At 37.2% G+C, this 19,313-nt stretch overlaps 2 protein-coding genes across 2 annotated transcripts; both read right to left on the reverse strand.

Annotated features, from left to right (window-relative positions):
- Positions 1-2,401: 2,401 nt before the first annotated feature.
- LOC103722311 (proline-rich protein 4) lies at positions 2,402-3,890 on the reverse strand. The gene is made up of 2 exons (XM_008812821.4): positions 3,387-3,890; positions 2,402-3,277 (listed from the first exon to the last, which is right to left on the reverse strand). Exons 1-2 carry the CDS (start codon positions 3,562-3,564, stop codon positions 2,622-2,624), a joined length of 834 nt encoding a protein of 277 aa, XP_008811043.2. The 5' UTR covers positions 3,565-3,890; the 3' UTR covers positions 2,402-2,621.
- Positions 3,891-5,169: 1,279 nt separating this feature from the next.
- LOC103722310 (hexosyltransferase GAUT11-like) lies at positions 5,170-12,640 on the reverse strand. The gene is made up of 2 exons (XM_008812820.3): positions 12,152-12,640; positions 5,170-7,173 (listed from the first exon to the last, which is right to left on the reverse strand). Exons 1-2 carry the CDS (start codon positions 12,299-12,301, stop codon positions 5,716-5,718), a joined length of 1,608 nt encoding a protein of 535 aa, XP_008811042.1. The 5' UTR covers positions 12,302-12,640; the 3' UTR covers positions 5,170-5,715.
- Positions 12,641-19,313: the final 6,673 nt, after the last annotated feature.

Raw genomic sequence — 19,313 nt, forward strand, 5'->3', positions numbered from 1 at the left:
TTTATATTTTTTGGTAGTCTTTTGACCCATACATCAAATTGATGCAAAATTGAACGGGATTAATTGACTAGTATAATAAAATATATAATAAGGCACATACAATGAAAATCTATTTTGTGAATCATTACAGACACATCTTAAAACATATTAGATTTAAATTCACTAGGTTTTAATGATTTGATCATAGCAAAATTTAGTATCATGTTATCAAATTATCTATCTTGGTACCTTCTTGATAATTAGGTTAGAGGCTATCAAAATATATGAATTTTTGTTTTCAATTATTTTTTATAATGTAGATCATGTTAAGAGTTTGGATCTCAATTTGAATGTTTTATTATTGCTTTTGAAGAAAAGAGGATCATTGTTGAAGTTGTTGTTATTGTTGTTATTGGTGGCAATGTCAATATTATAATGTGAGGCAGCGATTGGATTTAAACTCATGCCCTCCACGTTTTTTTTTCCCCGGCACAAGATAGGCATGCTTTTAAAGCGATGCCGTGCAGCAAAGGGAGCAACAAGCTTGTGTAAGAATGTTAGCGTTTTGCAAATAATATCACATTTCCTAATAACATTTAAATAAAATAATTTCCTCATAAAAGTTGTAATGTCATTGTACCTAGAATGCCAATCAATTAATCATACCCCTACACTGTTGATCATGCAACTTTAGTTCCTATAACTTCAAAAAAAAAAAAAAAATTTAGTTTCATATAACCAAATAGTAGTTCTCCATGGTCTTTAAGTACTTTATAGTCCAAACAAAGAGAGAAAATGTGGTAGCTCAATGGAACAGGGCCTTACTTCCAACCAAGTGGTTTGGAGTTCGAAATGCACGGGCGTCGATTAAATTATGGAGACTGGATGCTCCCTACTCGGACGTGGAATTTGGAAGGGCTACTGGTTTGCTGGTAGCCTCGGTGGTGTCAGGTGCGGCGTACTCACATTGAGGGTTCGTGCCGGAGCCCAAAGGGGTATCCGAGCTGGGCCTACGGGTGGAAAGGGTATGAGTAAAACCAGCCGGGGTGCCAAACACAGGATCATTTCTACCCACATCGAATATTTTTTCTGGCGGGGTGGGGGCCCAATGGAGTTAAGTTATGCATAACCAGGGTTTCTTCTCCATACATAGCATCAACATATACATTATCACCCTTTATTTTATTATTATTGTTATTTTTTAACTTCTTCAAATGAGTGGACGATGGTCTATACAAGAAGGGGTTGCCTTCCTCAGCACATCCTAAACCCCCTTCCTCCTTGAAGGCAAGATGCTCGACCCGTAATCCTTGTAGATACCACGTTTATAGCAGATTAAATAGCTTATAAATGAGCTTTTTAAAATTTCATCCAAACAAAGCCTCAAAGACTTCCATTTATCATAGATCAAAGATAAGGAGATCTTTTTTCCTTCTTGTCGCAAGCGATGATAATTAAGTGAAGAGACTATATTGTTATTTTCTTCTTTTTTTCCTTTGTAAGCAATTGAAAAGTGAACTCATGAGGCAATAAGATTGAAATATTTGAATGACATCAGAAACCTTTTTACCAATTGCTAATTCCATTAGTTCATGGGTTAGAATTTCTTTCTAAGAAGTTGATTGTAATAACTAACAGGACTTGGTCATCTCTCCTCAATGCTGGGCTGCCTTCGTATTTCTCCTAAAGGAAAATAGTTGATCATGAGATAGAAATTGCAACTATAGCATACGAGAACACATCGGAACCGTATAAAGAGACCATCGTGCTGGGTTGGTATTCTGGCCCGGCCCACTTGACCGCCCAGACCCAACCGCGGCCCAATTCCCATGTGAGAGCAGTGGAAGACTCCCATCAGGTGTATGTATGCATGCATGCATGTATGTATGTATGTATGTATTGGTTAAATTTGGAGCTAGCCCAGTTTTTTTTAGACAAATTAAATTTGGAGATCAGTAGCTCTGACAAGAATTAGGCATCTGTTGTCTCTGACAAGCATAAAATTTCTACATGTATTGTTAAAAAAAAAAGAAAAAAAAAAGCATGCCTTAATTTATTTACCACTTCTCTCTCATTTCATAGACTCATGAATTGTAATTGATAGGTAAAGCCCATTTCTCTCTTAAATAAAAACACATACTCACATATGTGCATAAAAAAACCTCAGGTCTTGCACTATTTGAAGATGGTATTGTAGAAAAGTGATTGGTGAGGTACAGCATGAGAACCATCTTTTGTGGAAGACACAAGAAAATTGTGAAGGTTCAAAAAGGTTTACTAACTAATGTCATGGTCTGAAGCTACAGCAGAAGTGAAACTTCTGATTGTGAGAGAGAGAGAGAGAGAGAAGTTACGGTGAATGTTTGCATCTCATCATTCTTCAGCGTTTTTGCCATGATTCTGAGACATTTATAGGAGCCACTGAGCCAGAATTTTGACTTCTTGAAAGGAGTCAATTTCTTATTGAAATAGCAATATCCACTTGCCTAAGCAAAAAAAAAAAAAAATAGCAATCCACTAACATGTACATTATTACTTGCGCTCATCCAAAAAACCAAACAACCGTCAAAAACTCACAAAGGTGCATAGCACTTCATTACATATGATGATGCAAGGCATTTAGGTTAACGATGCAGCCTCACTCATGGGGAGGTCTTTTTTGATGGTGCAGCTGGTGGGATACCAGGAAACAGAGGATTTGGAAGGAACGGGAAAGGAGGGAAGTGGAAGGCCGGCGGGGGTGGTGGTGGAGTGAGAAATGGAATTGGAGGTAACGTAGGCACAAGTGGTGGCAGAAGGGATGGTGGTGGCTGTGGCACCAGTGGTGGAAGAAGGGATGGCGGTGGCTGTGGAAAAACTGGTGGCAGAATAGATGGTGGTGGCTGAAGTGGATTGGGTGGCAGCGGGATTCCGCCAATGTTAGGCGGAGATGGAAGAAATGGAATTGGAGGAAAGAAGAACGCAGATTGATCAAACTTCTGATCTCCAAGAATTGGTTTCTGAAAGCAGAGCTCCGGTTGCTTCAAAGGCCTGAAGGTGAAGAACCCAGCTGAGTAGACAGGCACACCATTCCTTCTGGACTTGAGACGAAGCCCGGCGGAAGTGGCAGAGGAAGCGATGGAGCAGAATGGCTCGTTGCTTCTAATTAGCTTCACAGAGCAAGACTCGATCAGTCTTATGTGCTTGCCAACTTCAAGAGGTAGTCGAACTCTGAACTCTCCGCGCCGATTAGTCTTCACCTCCTTCCGAAAGCTGAGCTTGGCAGCACCATCCCCACATTCAACTGCCACTGAAGCACCTGTGGTGAAAGCAGAACAAAGAGTTTATCAGATGTGGAAAGATTGGACCTTGTTCAAGTGAGAGAGAGAGAGAGAGAGAGAGAGAGAGAGAGAGATGGGAGAACCGACCTGCTATGAAGTGGCTAGGCTTTGAGAACTCCTTGTGAAAACAGGTGTCACAGTAAACAGTTCCAACCACCATTGCAGATGGGTGATTCTTTTTTCCATGGCGAGCAGCTAAAGAACCATGGAGGCAGAAACAGAAGGATATAATTAACAAGCAGTAGACTCTAGCTCCAGTACCCATGTCTCAAGACAGTGAATTATTCTTGTGTATGGACTACTGAACACAGGCTGTTCCAAGTATTTATAGAACGTTTGTCTTAGATGCACCAACTCCTCCAGGAAACCCAAGGAATCGAACAGTTAGAGCTACAAGCCTCTCTTTTTCATTTGGAATCAATGAAAACTTTAAAGCAGCTATTATGTCGATCATATGGGAACCCACAACTGCTAGCGAACACTGGCCTTTTACCAAAGCATCAGCAAGGAGAGGAGGAGAAGGTTAGAAGGTTATGCTTTCTTTTAGGCTGACGCTTTGCTTTTGGCTAGCTGGGGATGTTGTGAAGCTCATGTACTGCCGTATATTAATTTGCTTGGATGTCATGCGGCCTGTTGGGCCCCTGGTGGTTCACGGGGCAGTGCTAAGACAAGAAGAAAAAATGGTAAGAGGATAGGGTTCACAAGCATTGGCAAGCTTGCATGGCTCCAGACAAAAGTTTGTATCACGTACGTCAAACTTTGGTTGGTAAATGGTCACATCACGCTGCATATTCTTGGCTTTTAATCTGCCATATCGTAAGCGGTAAGCTCATCCAGAATTGTCCCTGAATCGGATGAATTGAAGCAGTGGATAAATGCAGTTCTTTTAACATGGCCATGGCCTTATCAAAAAGGGATCTACTGTGCTCCTCAGAACACTAGTTCCAATGAGATGAAAACAAGGCTATGGCCATGTGATTGTTCAGGCACATCATCTTCCATAAATCCTTCGAGAAAATAAGTACGGATCCTTTGCTGTGCATGGTTAGCATCCTAAAATACCATGCAGTCCTTAATGGCTGTCATTGATGAATGGTCATCAAATAAAACAGCTTTACTTATCGTATACGGCGAAGCTTGTTTTATAGCTATCCAGATGATTATGAAGTGCTGCATAACACTCTACGGCGCAAATAATATGAATCCTGTTTTAGAAAAATTTGACAGTGATATATGTGCTTGTCTTTTTCGTTTTTCATGTGGGCATGAAAGGAAATCATATTCACCGAGTTCTGAAAAATTTAAGTATCATGCCGACCTGACAAGTTTGCCGCCATCAACGTAGATTGTAAGTTCTATGAACTGACATTATGAACAATCTCGAACCCTGTTCAACATCTTCTCTCAAATCAGGCATGGATCTGAAGCAAACTTTTGTAGGCCACGTATTGTTGCAAAAATTGGGGTCTTCATGGACTGGTTCCTTTTTAACGAAATCCTTCTGGACATTGTTGTGAAGGAACAAATCTATAACAGTGCAAGCATGGACCATCTTTAAGATCTAGTGAATGATGATTTTAAGATCAAGATGATCAAAAGCATAAACAGATGGACAAGTTGGGTTTTCTGTTTCTAAGGTCACGTGCTTCAAGAAATCAACATTAAGACTGCAGTAAATTTGCCTGTGACTTCAATCCTTAGATATGGATGCAAATCTACAGGAATTGGTCCATGCATGCCCACATTCTGTCTGTCGCATTCCCATGAATGCATTCATTCCGACATTTATACAATGAATCCAGCATTCATCAATCCATCTCTGAAAAAAAAAAACAAATAACCACATACACTGGGGGGAAAAAACAATAAGTAAACCATAAAGACTTCTATGAACCACTCCATTAATAAGCTCTGAAGAAATGATTTATAAGTCTAACTCTGAGCACAGCCCCAAATTACTGTCCCACGAACTTTAAGCTTCAGAAAAATAAAATTATCATTTTAATAAGACATAATATTGAGTTGGTGTAACCAAACATGCTGATGAAACTGCACTCCTATATAAACAAAAGAGTCAGTTAAATTAATATAGAGAACCTTTTCAGTTTTCCAGAGAGCTAAGAACTGATCCTAGTGAATCTCTGTTTGACAATTGCTGCGCTGCCGGATTATCTGATTCAATTACCAAAATTTGAGGTAAAAAGAAATGTAAGATCTAACAATGAACTTATCACATCTTCCAAAATGAATCCTCCCCCCAGATATGACAGTGATACTGCTGATGCCTTCTCTTGTATACAAGTTTCTTCGAAAAATAAATAAGACTTCAAAATGACGACCATCAAGCTGAAATTTTTAACTTGACTATGAGAAATTGAGATAACATCAAAGAAGAATAGAGTAAAGCCATCATGCTTCAATGCGAAATACACTCTTTAAGATACAGATGTGTGGAATTCGCGTACCGATTCCATAAATGCTTATATCTGCTGATGGCCAACTTTAGCCATGGCTTCAAATTACCATTATAGTGCACGACAGCTGCACTCTCTATCAACCTATCATCAATGTCCAAGTCATATCCCAATCCCAGAACATGCCATCTCCGGTCAAGTGGCTCCACCAGCCCATAAAATGCAAGAAGGCCAGGAGGAAGTATGCCCGTCTTCCAGAGCATCTGGTCGGCATTCTGCTCCTGCCAGTAGTGATACTTTGCAGTCACGTTTGCTTTCTTCCATGCTATCAGATCAAATATGTTCATCCCAAATGCCCATCCACATGCTTGAGGGTCGAATGTTGAGCTGATCAGGGGATTGGAGAAATTGAGATATTTGTAGAACCGATGGAACGACTCAAGGCAAGTCTCCACAGCTCCAATTACATTCCCATGCAATTCCACTGAAAATAGAGGGGTTAGATCCTTCTGCACCACGACATCATCGTCAAGAAACACCACCTTCTCCAAAAGTGGGTGTATTTGTGGGATATAGAAGCGCAAGTGGTTCAACAATGAAGCAAATTTTGAGTTCCCGAACTTTGTTTCCCCATTCTGATCTATTGAACCACCCATGAAGTAATTAGCCTGGGTTCTTGCATCCGACAACTGTTTGACCAGTGGGGAGTATGAGCCATTCAACCAAGAGAACTCTTCTATTCTTCGAACTTCTATTGTGCACCCTTTAAAGTCATTCCTGAGGAACCAGGTCACCATGGCCCGGTAGTTGACCTCGTCAGTGACCACATGAAACACAAGCTGTTGTGGGTGCTCAGCATTGGAAACAGTGGAATTCACGACCACTGAAGTTGAGAGCACATTATCAGAGAATATACAGAAATGGTATAAGTTGTTGTCCACAAGCCGAGGTGTGTTCCTATGCTCATCTGCGAGTTTTCTAAGTGCTGGATCTCTAAACCACTCTTCTGTCAGTTTTATGTTGAAACAGTGGAGACTTCTAGGCATGGCTTCAGCAGCCAATTGACCAAACTCTGCACTCTGCACTATCGCTGCATTTGCACGCTCTTCAAGGGCAACAGCATGGTTCTTCAATGTTATTATCATCGTGCTGATGTCATAATGCGAGTCTTGGGCCTTGTATATCAGCTGCGCTAGGCGACTGACTACAGGATGGGCTTCTTCTTGGGTGATCGGTTTCCCTCTCACAGCTGCTTGAGAGAGCAACCGCTGGCAATTTCTGATCTGTGAGCTAAGCTCCCAAGCAAGCTGAAGGTCGCTATGCTCTTTTGCGATGACTACGTAAGCCTTGGCAAGTGTCATTTGATCAGCCAATTGTCTAGCAAAAGAAGTGCTGCTTAAAAGCTCTTGTGTGAGATTTAAACTTCTGTAAGGAATATCTTCCGTCGCCAGACCCTTGTCCTGAAAATTGTAGAAAGGCATGAGTGAGGTGGACTGCAAGAGAGAAACTGATAGAAAACACAAGAAGCGGCACAATACGAAGTCCCTTATGGTTTATCAAATATATGTAAGAGATTTGTCAAGTATATGTAAGAAAAAATAGGAGCAAATAGAACTTATACTACTGAGAAAACAGTATGCACTTTCAGATAGAGGCGGCGAAGTCTAGCAGGTCATTTTAGCAAAGCATTTCAAAAGATTCAATAAGAGACCACATAACCGAATAATTGCTGCAAACAGATATTAAATGCTTAAGCATCAAGGAGATGGCCTGATAGTTGAAAAATACTGCTTTTGTTTCCTGGACATCATGTTTTATGTTTTACAAAGAGGTCAAAAACCCGAACTATGCCCCTGAAATTAATCGTAAGCAATAACAGCAAGCAAAAGGCTACTTGATGCATTTGTGTTGCAACCAGATCAGAATTGAGCCTTCCAATCGAGGAGATGACTCCACATTCACAAAGTCAAGCTAATCTATAGTTTCAGATTGTTTCAATTTACCCACCCAATTACAAACTTATAAAAGCCAATATAGTGATGGTTATGCTAAAAGAATAAAGCAGTTAGATCTTCACTCTTTTTCCTTTTTCTTTTTCCCTTTATCTTGAATAGCCTATAGAAATTTACAAAATTTCCAAAGAACCAAAGTCACAAAGTTAAATCAACGACTGCAGCATTTTTATTATGAAAGTTATACACCACCACTTTACAGGAGTAAAGCAAGCACAAGATGAGCTAACATCACTATCTGCTAATCTCAATTGACAGTCAACAGCTACTCCCCAAAAAACCATCGGTTAAATTATCCCCCACCTCCTATGACTTGGTTAAGTCTCCTATTTCTTCCCATTATTGTCCTTCCCTCTTCTCCTATCTTTTCCCTTTTACTCTCTACTTTCTTGATTTTTTAATCATTGTTCACTATCCCCTTTTGTTTTCCCCATTTTTCTCTTTCGATGGCAGAACTCTCAGAAACCCCTAGTATATTGTCATCTCCCCCCCGACCCCAGAAGAATGTTAGTGACAGAACTTTCTACAAGTCAGAGACAGCCATCAATGCTCTTTGTGCAGATACTAACATCAACAATTTTAAATGCTCCTATTTCTTCCCATTCTTGTCCTCCTCTCTTCTCCTAACTTTTCCCTCCTACTCTGTGCTTTCTTTCTTTTATCTATCTTCACTATCCCCTTTTATCTCCCATTGTTCTCCTTCCATGACAGAACTCTCAAAATCCCCTAGGATATTGTCATCTGCCCCCTGAACCCAGAAGAATGATTTTCAATAATTAGAGCACCCACTTGTAGAATCCAGTACCCAATAAATGTCTCTCAGCCACATCCGTCATCCACTTTGTGCAGAAACTAACATCAATGATTGTAAAAAATTACAAAGATTACTAAAATATCATGATGTTACATTCCACGACTCAAATAATAACGAACTAATTAATTCCATGGATCTCATTTTTAAATCATGTAAATAAAGCTAATCTTTTCATAGCACCACTAGATCTCATCTAATTGAGGAAGACAATACTGAGCGTTCTTGCAGTTGGACTATTGGAGCAATGTTCTGCTGGATCTAAATCACCAATGGAATGCACCTGATGCACTATTGAATAATGCTGACATTGGGGTTCTTCCATATTAGGATCTTCTTCCTTCAATCTTCATTTGCATCAATTGAAACAACTTCTCTCAAATCAAAAATGTGGAGTCTTCCATCTCCAAGCTTCAACTATTTATTCTTTGACAAGAATTGGACACAAAACACCCTCTGATTTCTTCATGAAACTCATAAGTTATTAAAGTTGGATCAAATAACACTTTTCCAATTACTCGTCCACTTCACAGAGATAGCAAAACTGTGTTCAGAGCAGTGAAATCATTCACCAAATGTGTCATCCATTGACATCCCGACAGATACATTAATGTTCTTTATGCTTTGGTACCAATTTGATGAAAATTTGTTTTGATGATTGAATCTGAAAAATGGTCTAACTCTGATTTTTACATCAGATTGAAACATATGATGGCTATGGGAGGATTTACATGATCTACAATTGATAATAACAGTCAAACCCCGTAGTCCACACTCTAGGCACTAATAATAATAAACAAACAAATAAATAAATAAGAATATCACCTTAGGTGGATTGCTGCTTCTCCTTCTCCTATTTTTCTTATTTTCTCAATCACTAATCAATTCTCCTTAATTTTCTTCTATCTTGTCCTCTCTATCCTCCTCCCTACACTATCTTCTCCCTTCTTTTTTTTCCTGTCTTCATTCTATCTTCTCTAATGTCATTGATCAAAGTCTCCAAAATCCTCTAGAATTTGCCATGCTTTAGACAGACATTTCAGAGCCCCATTTTCTTTGTCCCTCTTCTTTATTTAAATCAAAGGGCCATCTCATAGAATCCGAATCCCAAAACATGCCCATCAGTTACAAGTATCTACCCTCTCTTTTGCATAAAAAGAAATAAAATGGACAAAGTTAGATACAGACCAAAAATATAATAAGACACCAAATCTTAAGCCCAAACTAAAATTAAATTACATCAAAATGACACTCAGTTAAGTTCTCAACAAAGGGAAAAAAGAAAGAGATCTACATTGCAGAAGAAGAAGATAATCAACAATAAGGACCAAAAAATCACAGGCTTTCATTATGCTGCAACCTGTAGAAAGGCTAAGATTAGCTTTGGTTCTGTTTTTTGAGAAATTTAATGATGATATAAAAGAGAAAATCATACATATGCAGCATCATTTAAATTTACTGATTTGCATACAAAACTGATATGTTTTTCTTTCTTACAAATGAAAATCCCAACTTGAAAGTTTTTTATCTTACCAGGCAATTTCAAATATCTTTCTGAGCTTATAGAAATTTCCGAATAAAAAAAAAAAAACATAGCTCATTAAAAGAAAACTCCTAGATAATACAAAGATATCTTATGGGGCATCATAATGTATATTGTAGTCCAGAAATGAGTTGAATGGCAAACCATACTCTTGGGCTAATGTGTCTACTAAAGTCCATGATCTTGGGCCTTATACAGCAATAGATACAATTTGAGCATCGGTTTAAACTGTGCAAGAAAATTACTTGCATCAAATAGACTCACCAATAAAACTGAATTCAAGACCCATAACAAATATTCTGGCATTCAAGTACCCCAATTGATACAATCTGGTACACTGTGACATCAAAATATTTGGAGATCCAATGTGAGAAATTGAATACGACAGAGTTACAGAGCAAAGTTTTCATGCCTCTTCCATCTCAGTGAGTAACCAATACCAAGATGAATTAAATTATGTTGACTGAGACAGAAAGCTAGAAAATTCTAAAGGAACCAACTTATCAAAAGAATGACTAAGATACTGAAATATCAGCTGGTATTAGGAGAAAACATTAACAACCATTTTAGGCCTAAATTTTGTTGAGTGGTGATTAAAATCCTATTTAAAGTAATAAAAACTAAAGTTCTCGGCTGATATATTGGTATCTAATTGGGTTATGTCTGGAGGAGATATCAGTCTATGTCAGCCAAGACAAGAAGGCCAATATTTTATATGTACTGAATAATTGACTGCCTGAAAACAATACATGTCAAGATCTCTACCAAGAAGAAAACCTTGGACAAACTGAGTCACGAAAATAATAACCAAAAGGGAGTTTCATTTCACACATAATGGAGTTTTCAAATTTAACTATTTAGGATGATGGAGATAATACTCTGAGTGAGAAATTAACATTCAAAGTTCCAGATCTGTATAGTGGGGAAATCATGATCATGCATGAAATTAGGTATAAATGTATTTATGTATTTATAGTGCATTGAGAACAATAAATTATAACAATGGACTTAGAAACTTTATGTGCGCTCAAACACCGAGACATGTCTTGCAAAAGTCAATTTGGCATAGGCATCTGCCCATAACAGCTTTTAGATAAGGGGGAACAACTATTGGTTGAATATGGTAATGTATAAAGGACGATGAAGATAAGGAGATCCACTGGCTAATACAAGGCCCATGGATCAGTTAGTCAAAATATTCTCATAGAAGTGAATTCCACAAGATTTTAGAAATTTAACAACAAATTCACTCATATTTAACAATTAGAATCCTAGTGATGGTTCATCAACTCATTGCATTACGGCAAGCTGTTCAGCAATGACAAGTAAATTTTGTAATACTTAAGACTTCATCACACGAGTAGCGTATGGTCATGCTGATGCTGTCATAGTTTTTTTTCAATTCAATATTAAAAGTTGATCAATGAATTAAGCAATGGCATCCCACATCACCCAAAATTTGTCAAAATCCTCTTTTATCTTTAAATCTTTACATTTTTTGAGAAGTTTTTGATAGTAAGACGTAGTTCATCAATACTGCAAAAGACATGAAAGAAAAAAAAATCAACATGATATTTAGAGTCAATTTCATATCACCTAAAGTGGCAATCTACCTAATTTTTATGATTAGACCCCAGTTCTAACATGCAACAACCTCCAGCTACGATTCTCCAGCGAACTAATTTCGGAGAACCTCATTTAGCTCCGGCAGCGACAGCTAACATAACCAATGACTGAATGCCCTAAACAAAATCATTCAAAAATAAAATTTGAAGCAGTGAGTAGTCAGTAACAACATCCAGTTTCCAGATTCCCACACACCACTTCGTAACTACAAAGCACAGTCCACTTGGAATCAAGTCCCCTCCATTGAACAAATAAGCTAAAAAGCTTCCAACTTTAAAAATCCCACAGGATGAACAGGACAAAACAAGAGAAACGAAATCAATAAGAGCCTTTTTTTCCACAAAAACATAGAACTAATAAAATGAGATCAGTTGATCCAATAATTCAATTGAAGTTACTCACATCCAAGATTCGAAAAACCAACAACAGAGCATCAAAACACTCACCCGGATCGGCGGCCCAAACCGGTCCTGGTGGTGATGGTGGACGACAAAGAGCAGCAACCCTGCGACGACAAAGATCCCCAGAAGCCACCAGATCCAATCCGAAAGCCTCCTCCTTGCCGGGCGCCGGAACTCGGGCGCCCTCCGCCGCATATCTCGATCGATTCAAACCCAGCGCCCACCCCAGCAACACCCACAAACCCTTCAGATTCGTTCAGCCAGCTCCAAACTCCACATCCCACGCCTCCTCTGGATCCCCAAGCTCCTACCTTTGCCACCGATTCCGACCACTTCCGCATCCAAATCAATTACCCATGCCTCCAATCCGACGGAGAACTCCAAAAGGTGGCTCCTTTCCACTCCCCCAGTCGAGGCGACGAAAAAGGCCACGAAAGGGACCGAATATGGCGAGGATTAGCGACGATAGTGGGTGATTCCAAACAAAGAGACGGAAGCCCCTTTGCTTCGTTGCCGCGGAAAAAATATATAACATATCGAAAGAAAACTAAGTGGACTCTCATTTATCGTATCACCACAATGTGATCCGATGATTTTTAGCCGTCTGATCGATGGTACTCCGATTACAATGGACTGGAATCGGTGTGATGGCCTAAAGGGCTGTGGGAACTCAGCAGCCGGCCCAACCCTGAGTCCTTGTGCTGGAAAAAGTGGTGGAAACTGGAAAGATGAGACGAAGAAAAGAGACGGCAGTGGAAAATATGGTTTGATTTGCTATTGGCCAACACATACTAGGTTTAGGAGGCGAAGGAGTTTGTTCTGCGACCGGGTTGTATCTTTTGTGCGAAGGAATGATTGTCCCTTTTCGTAACACCAACCGTCGGATTGCACATTGCACAGATCGCCATTTTTTTTCTCTACCACCTGCACAGATTTTAAAGCGGCTATTGTGCAATCGGACGGTTGATGCTGCGAAAGAAGGCGAATCATTCTTTTGCGTGAAAGATATAACACGAATCCATTTTTTCTTAGAGTTGGGCTAGTACTTTTAAAAGGTTATAACAGTCGTATGGGCCTACCTTGATTGACCTCAATATAAACCTTTTAATTCATGTGCTCGCATGGATGTGGAATGGTGAATTTTTTCAGTACTTGAAGCACAAATTTAGGATGGCTTGAGCCTAAATCTTGTTGACTAGTCAAGCCATGCTTGTGCACATCGTGCGGAGAACAATACCAATTAATGGATCCAAATTCTCTTGTCTAGATATTTTGGAGTCTAATAAGCATGTTGATTTGGAGTAGAATTTGTTGGAGATGATTGAGATGCCTATGTCCATTGCTTGGAGTTAAATTGGGTTAGAACTATGATCCAAGGGTTGTAGGGCCTTTTGAGTTTTGTCCAGATAGGGAGAGGGCCTGTTGGTACTATAATATCCACTGTTGCAAGGTTGACATTTCTTAGTTTCTCACCATTCATTGGTTTTCTTGATGCAAATGGAACATTTTCTATTCTACTTATAAAAAAAAAAAAGAGCAAATACAGATGGAACATATAAGACGGAATATTCCTGTCTTTCTTTTAGCTTCCTTTGGTCGAACCAAATCCTAATCTTCTGCATCCTACTACAAGTTACTTTCCATCCTTGACACTTCCGCATTAAATTTTGGTAAACTTAGATTATTAACAAAATTTAGCCATTTATCGCAGCAGCAATAACAAAAACCTTGATGCATGGTTTTAATTTCCATAAGCTATTGTTCCTTTAACTCTCTAAATAATAGCAAATGTGGCTAACAACCAGCCCTTATATAGATCAAGGACATCTGCATTTTAAGATCAGGGTAATTATGTAGTAAAGCTAATATATGGGTGCTCTTATGACAGTTCTGATAATTTTGTTTCGGACCAGAAAACCAAGGAGTTGATAATAATGATCCAAACCATTGGATATGATCTATTACTTCTAAACTATCAAAAAATCATGTAATATACTATCTATAAATATCTAGCCTACGCATCCAGAAAACATACATTATTTCATATTACTTAAACTATCCATTTTTTAATATCAGATATATAGGCTAGAGATCTCAAAATTACATAATTTTTTTACGAGTGAATAGTTACAGATAGTATACCATATTCACTGGACGTTGAGTCCTTCATTTGTTCAATCAAGACTGACCTCATTAAAGCTGTTGTATATTACATATTAGCTTTACTTATAAGTGTATATGATATTAATTTACAAAATAAATTGATCCAGATCAGAAACGCTGGTTGATATTGCAATTGATCCGTCCATAAGGTACTACTTTCATGCAAAGCCTAGAAATTGTATATTACGGCCACCTTGCTTGATTTTTAACAGTTGCCAACTCACTCAGTTGGCACCCATCCCCTCATGAAAGTCTTGTATTCAAACCAAGTGGTGGTGAATGGCCGCCATGTTTTTTCAAACAAAATATATTAGTTAAACTAAGCCATTTTAGCTTGAAATTTAAAAAAAAAAAAAAAAACAAATAGATCTATATGAATTTGAAGTTTCCTTTGTAAGACATAAAGTTCTCAAAACAGTTTGTAATTAATCATTAATTTGACAGATTGTGAATGACAACTTGAAGTCCATGCTGTGGGGGGATTTTAAGATGTTGGACCAGCCAGCATCATGTTATCATGTGAATCCAATTAAGGGAGTGATTGAGGGAATGAATCTAATTAAGTTCCAAGATTCATACAAATTCAATACATCATGTGATCTAGTTATTGAAAAATGATAATGACACCATTGCTCTTCAAACTTAAATTAATGGAGCCATATGGTTCATGTAGAAATTAATTTTGGAAAATTATGACAATAGGTTAGAATTTATCAAAAATGTCAGAGTATCAAAAATTAATCTTGCTGCATCCTTCTGTGTCTCATGATTTGGTTTTACTAGCAACCAAGGGAATCACTCCCATAGCCATCTGGGTCTCCAGACTCCTTCCTTTCCACCCTGATCTTTATAGGTCTTATGATAGATTGCTTGATATCATGCTCAGTTCTATCTGATTTGATGTCATCTTGTTTCCTTAAAAATTTTGTCCGCATGGATATATAGATAATAGCAAGATTAGAGATAGGTAATGAAGTTTCGCATGGAAAGAGACATAAGAAAAATAAAATTCTTGAGCGACGCATTAATAGTTTACATTCATGGTATTTGCTCTTGAAAACAGCTTCATATTTGTGGCTCATAGCACAAAAAGTTTGATGCAAAACGAATTAATAAAAGAGCAGACAAAAAGTCACCCAAAAAATGGAAAGAGAATGGTTTGGGAATTCTTTATAGCTATTGGACCTAACTCTCCTCAATGAAGATGTTCTACCCTTCAATGTACGTAACTGCTTCGTGGAAATGACATCAGAAAACAAGACAGCAAATTCTCCAAACAAGTCGACCTCCTTGGCTTCACATTTTCTCCATAAGTAAATTACAAAAATCTCTGTAAAATTAGAATAAATTATATTTATGGCCAATAATCTAAGAAACCTACGTTTACTCTCCAAAATTTATGTTTATCCAACATTTTAATCTATAACTTAACAGAAGGTTAGTCAAATATTTAATCTTAACAAATACCATATTAAAAAAAATAAAAATGGCCAAAATAACCTTAAATGACATGACAACCATCAAAAACATAAGACAACATGTGCATCCTTCTTTCCATCTAAGAGCAATTTTGACTTTTCACATAAGGTATAACGATTTTCCTAATACTGTTTATCTAATTGGGTGCAGGTAAATGTAGATTTTATAAATTATTGGATGTAAGTGTAATAAACGTAAATTTTAAAGAGATTTTTGTATTTTACTCTTTTCCCATTTAATCAGCGTGGCCTCAATACTAGCCACCATTGCTGGCATCATACTCTAAATAGATCTCCACTTCATATATCGCATTAAAATGCTACGAGGAGACTTAATTTATTTGGACATATATACATATATATACATATATATATATATATATATATATATATATATATATATATATATATATATATATATATATATGACCACTCGACGTACCACTCATTTCAGTAAAATAGCTAAGATGTGCGTACCGCTATTTTAATAATATCAATATGGGGGAAGTGTCTCACTTCCTTTCATTTTTTCAAAAAAAGAAGAAGGAAGAAGAAGACCACGACCAAAATGATAAGTCCCAATTTGAGCAGTGGGTTCAATTCATCCTAAACCATAAGAGAAACTTTTTATAAAATGTTTATGCTGCTGCTATTAGGAATACAAAGGTTCAGACAGATGTAAGTCTTATTATATATATATTTCCAAATATTAGTCTTGGTCTCCTCCTATTTTCTATTTTTCAACTGTTTTGGGATCTGGAGGCATTTTGTCAACAAAGTGGAGGGAGACCCTTATTGCACCGCGTCCGGCCTGAGCCTCACAAAGGCTTTTCCTTTGCTTCGAGTATATTAAATTCAATAGATGCATGCCTCTCATCCTTAATTATGGTTAGTGCTGCGTCATTAGAATACTACCAATACTGTGCTCACAAGAAGTGATTGTTTAAAATAATGATGTCATGATTAAGCCCATGTGAAGCCAATGTTATTTTAAATCTGTGGGCTGTCTCTGAAACCACGGCATTAAACTGGTTTCCAATTAAAAGCCCAGCTGTTTTAAGAGAGGAGGTTTGGGAGTAGACTAGAATTTATGGGCTCGTTTGGTTCGCAGGAAAAAGAGGGGAGAAAGTGTGGTCAACGGAAAAGTAATGAAATGCCTCTTATTTGGTTGGAGTTTTCAAAGAAGAGAGATGGGAAAGTTGTATTCCCATGGGAATATAATTTCCACATTTCATGAGAAAGTCTTTCCCATGAGAAACATGGGAAAGTTACTTTCTCATGAGGTGGGAATCACTCCTTTTTTATTTTTTCCCCAAAAGACCCTTCAGCATTAAAGAAGCATTAAAGAGGCATTAAAGACCTAATTTTTATTAAGGGCATAATAGGAATTATACATAACTTTCCTAGGAAAGTGGATGGTCAACCAAACAAAAGCACTTTGGAAATTTGTCACTTTCCCATGGTTAACCAAACATGCCAAAAGTACTTTCCTAGGTATCCTCTTCCTAGAAATCTGATTCCCAGGAATCATATTCTTAGGAGGAAAAATATTTCCCGCGAACCAAACGAGCCCTATGAGGCAACTCCTGAACCATGATATTAAACTGGTTTCTAATTAAAAAGCCAGCTGTTTAAGACCTAAAAGGGTAGAGGGAAAGAAAAATAATTTCTTCAGAAGATTTTTTTCGATCCACTTAACTCGAATCTCTCTAAAAAAATTTAGAAAAAAGATGAAAAAATTTCGAATCTAGGATTGACATCTCCTTTTCTTCTATTGATAATCATAAAATTGAGCTACATAACTTCTATTTATAAAGGTAAAGTCCGTCTTTTCACAACTCGAATTAGATTCCTCTTCTAGTTTTTATAAAGCTCATTTTTCTAAAATAAATATAACTAATAAAAATAAATTTTAAAAAGCTAAAATTTTATAAGAAGTAGATCACCACTTTTATATCAGCTTTGTTTTTTGTGACTCCTCTTGATTTTTTTTAAAAAAATTAGTTTTGATTTAATTGGTCCATTTCAGAACCCAAATAATGAGGCTTGAGCTTGATCACTAAGTGCATCTCATCCTTTAAAGGTCTATAATGAACTGATAACATCATTTTCAACCAACTCTCTTTGTTTGGGTTAGTAACTTGGAAACGTTCTTTGTTATTTTATTAGAGTGTTATTGGCGTAGCCGGTGAGAAAGGGAAAAGATTACATTCTTTAGACCATCCAAACCTACCACATCGTTGCAAAACAAAGGGGTCTTTGCAAACTCTCTTTATTTGGCGGGCGACGATATAGTACATTTGGATGGCCCATAGATTACAATCCACCCAGTGGTTTCTCAGCAGGTAACACTCTTAAAAAAAAAAAAAAAAAAGTGAGAGTTACCAAAATATTTACCCACACCCTAAATAAAAAAATAAATCAATAAATAAATAAAAACAAAAACAAAAATAATATTTCTGCAGGCAAATACAGCTTATTCATGTCTCAAATTCATGAGACTTAAAAATGATTTGGACGCATCATTTTTGATTGCACAACTCAATACACACAAACGGGCCATTTATATGTACGACTTGTTTAGTACACACAAAAAAAAAAATTCTCATCAAAATATTTTTTAAAAAAATTAATTTTAGATATAGAATACTAGTAAAATAATTTTGACATATTTAGTTGATTCTGAAAAAATAACATTAGCTTATATTGAGTATTTACTTTTTCAAAAAAAATTATGTGAAATATATATTATACTTTTAATTAAAAAAATATTATTTATTGATTTTAATGGTTTAAAAATTGTTTTAGAAAAAAAAATCATTCTAATTTGCAATCGGTAAAAAAACAGCTTTTTTATATCCATCATAATTTTTTAATAAAATATAAAAATTTTACTTCTATAAAAATATTTTTTCTTTAAAAACTCTATTAAAACAAAACTAAATTATTTAATTTATTATTATTATTATTATTTGGATTCAAACGAGCACACGATGAGATGAGTAGATGACTTAGGCCCTGTTTGGGGGAGCTTTTGGAGGGCCAGAAAGCACTTTCTGGCCCTCCAAAAGTACTTTTAGATGAAAAACTGTGTTTGGTAAATTTTTCAAAAAGCTGTTTCAGCTTTTGCGGGAAGCTGTAAATAGCTTTTGGGAGGAAGCTCCAATTTGGAGCTTTTGGGAGGAAGCTGTTTCAGCCTTTTCGGAAAGCTCTATTTTTGACAAAAATGCCCACATTAAAATATAATAATTACATAGCTTGTCCCTTTATAAACCTAAAAATCTGCTGGAGCCAAGAACCCTAGCCGTCAGACTCCTTTCCGTAAGAAAAGATATTTTTCTTTTCAATTTTTTATGCATCTCTTGAACCACATTTTAGAATAAAAAAATTTAATCCTTCTCCGTACCTTCCAAAATCAATGTATTATTTTTTTTTTTAATCATCAACCTTGCGGCCCGTCCTCCTCGAGCATGGACCACGAAGAACCACCCCTGGACCACGGAATCGCGGTCCAGGCTGTAGCCGCGACACCGTGGACCGCAGCACTGCGGTCCATGATGCCTCCT

This window comes from Phoenix dactylifera, unplaced genomic scaffold, assembly GCF_009389715.1.
Source record: "Phoenix dactylifera cultivar Barhee BC4 unplaced genomic scaffold, palm_55x_up_171113_PBpolish2nd_filt_p 000577F, whole genome shotgun sequence".
Lineage (NCBI taxonomy): Eukaryota > Viridiplantae > Streptophyta > Magnoliopsida > Arecales > Arecaceae > Phoenix > Phoenix dactylifera.

Coding starts and splice junctions, on each gene's coding strand:
- LOC103722311 (XM_008812821.4), bottom strand. CDS start 3,564: ATGGGTACTGGAGCTAGAGTCTACTGCTTGTTAATTATATCCTTCTGT. Junction 3,278..3,386: donor GCCTAGCCACTTCATAGCAG/GTCGGTTCTCCC, acceptor CTTTCACCACAG/GTGCTTCAGTGGCAGTTGAA.
- LOC103722310 (XM_008812820.3), bottom strand. CDS start 12,301: ATGCGGCGGAGGGCGCCCGAGTTCCGGCGCCCGGCAAGGAGGAGGCTT. Junction 7,174..12,151: donor GGTTTGGGCCGCCGATCCGG/GTGAGTGTTTTG, acceptor TACAATTTTCAG/GACAAGGGTCTGGCGACGGA.